We start from the raw sequence: 1741 nt of genomic DNA, 5'->3' as shown, positions 1-1741 counted from the left end.
CTCCCCCATCCACTGCCTGTGATTTAGGTGACATTTAAGAGATCAAAATGTAGTTCTTCTAATGGCAAAATCCAGTACGAAGGAGGGGGACATTTTAATCAACTGGGTGTGCCCTGGGGTGGGGGAAGGAAGTTCCTCACTTCAACTGTTTCTTTTCCTTTGATGAAAAGTTTAGTGATTTTTTTTTATTATTATTATTATGTGGAATTTAGAAGAGGGCTAGATTTAGGTTATCGGCTTCAATATTTAGACTGTTAGGGAAAGACATCGGAATCATTAGTAAGTGTGCATAATTAATGAATAAATTATATCTCCCTTTGTCTCCCTGCAGGTACAAGGAAATGCTAGAACTAGTGATCTCACCCAGCCTCACTGTAAACAACGCCAGCCTGGAAAAACTGAGGTTGAATCACGACGGCGACGCGGTGGGGGCTCTGAGTGACAGAGAAGGTAGGGCTCTGCGGCGAGTTTTGGTGGCAGGTGGAGGGCCCTGCTCCCCGAGTGAGCAATAAGAGGGACCGACATGTGTCCCTGTCCCTGCCATTGACATGGTTGCCTTGGGACCCAAACTTAGGCGTGCATCGCTAACAATCTTGTCATCATCTGGGGACCAGTGTGCATATTCGCGCCCTGAGCTCCTCATTTTTTTGTACTCTGCTTCCAAGAGACAAACTCAGACCTTGCCACAGAGCAGTCCCAGGCCCAGGCCCAGCCTGGGCATGTCCCATGGGCTCCGGCTCTGTCCTCTGAGCTTCCTTCGCATGTCCTCGCCCCAGCCGGCATCTCATCACAGCGCTTTGACGCTAAGACAAGAACACGTCTGCCTTTTGCTTTCAGGTTGGGTTGGAGTCAAGGAAGCAGAGCTAAAGCTGTTTTAAAAATTATTGGCAACTGCTGCAGCCGGACTAGTTTTCACTAGAACAATGCCAGCTATTGTTTGCCCTGCTGGGAGCTGTCAGCCTTCCTGGTAGAGCTTGGAGTTCGGGCAGCTATTATGTTTAAGCATCGGGCTTAACCCTTTCCTTGGCCAGCTCAGGGCTTTGTTGCTGGTGTTCTCAGACCCCCAGCTGGTCCTCTGTCCTTGTCTGTGTTTGGTGCCAGCTCAAGGGGCACAGGTGCTACAGAGCTGTCGTTAAAACCCAAGGGTTGTGCGTCTAGCGTGATTTCATGTCGCAGGCATTTGCTGTTAGGTAGCTCCAGGCTTCTGTGAATAATTTGCCGCTGTCACCAAGACAGTGACATTGTGCTTGCATGTCAGCTGGAACATCCCAGGTGAAAGGCCCTCGAGAGGGTCTGGGCTGCTGGGGTGGCAGGGGCACATCTTCATTGTCCTGGTGTCCCTGAGTGTCCAAGTAAACCGTCAGGACTCTGTGAGCCACGCACAAAGACAGCCACCCTTGCTCCTGGGGTAGAGGCATGAGTCTGCTAGGACTGTCTGTGCTTTAGCACCACCAGGGACAGGAAAGAACACTGGCTACCCAGCGAGAACTGTCCAGCTGTGAGCCCCAGCCTTGCCGCTTCCCAGCCCAGGCAAACTGTTTAACCTTTTGAGCCTCGGCTTCTCACCTGTCAGCTGGGGACTGAATCATGACCCACTCCATAGAGTGTTCATGGCGAGGCTTCAGTGGGTCGATGGGGTGTGAAGTGCCCAGCCTGCCCATCTTGGGAACATGGTAAATGATTAAACCTAGCCCATTGTCCTTCTCCTCTGAATCAAATAACCACAGCGATTGCAAAACTC

At 51.1% G+C, this 1741-nt stretch overlaps 1 protein-coding gene across 2 annotated transcripts in view; it reads left to right on the top strand.

Moving 5' to 3' along the window:
• Nucleotides 1-1741, top strand: part of Eya2 (EYA transcriptional coactivator and phosphatase 2) — a 241229-nt gene that overhangs the window by 84970 nt on the left and 154518 nt on the right. For both annotated transcript variants that reach the window (XM_023720813.1, XM_004636067.2), the window contains exon 2: nucleotides 332-450. In XM_023720813.1, the coding sequence (XP_023576581.1) occupies nucleotides 342-450 (109 nt within the window). In that variant the 5' untranslated portion in view covers nucleotides 332-341. The remainder of the gene's footprint in view (nucleotides 1-331; nucleotides 451-1741) is intronic.

Source organism: Octodon degus, unplaced genomic scaffold (assembly GCF_000260255.1).
Source record: "Octodon degus isolate 3935 unplaced genomic scaffold, OctDeg1.0 scaffold00077, whole genome shotgun sequence".
NCBI classification, from domain to species: Eukaryota; Metazoa; Chordata; class Mammalia; order Rodentia; family Octodontidae; genus Octodon; species Octodon degus.
Note: the sequence above shows the minus strand (reverse complement) of the source record. Positions and strands in the feature narration are given on the sequence as shown.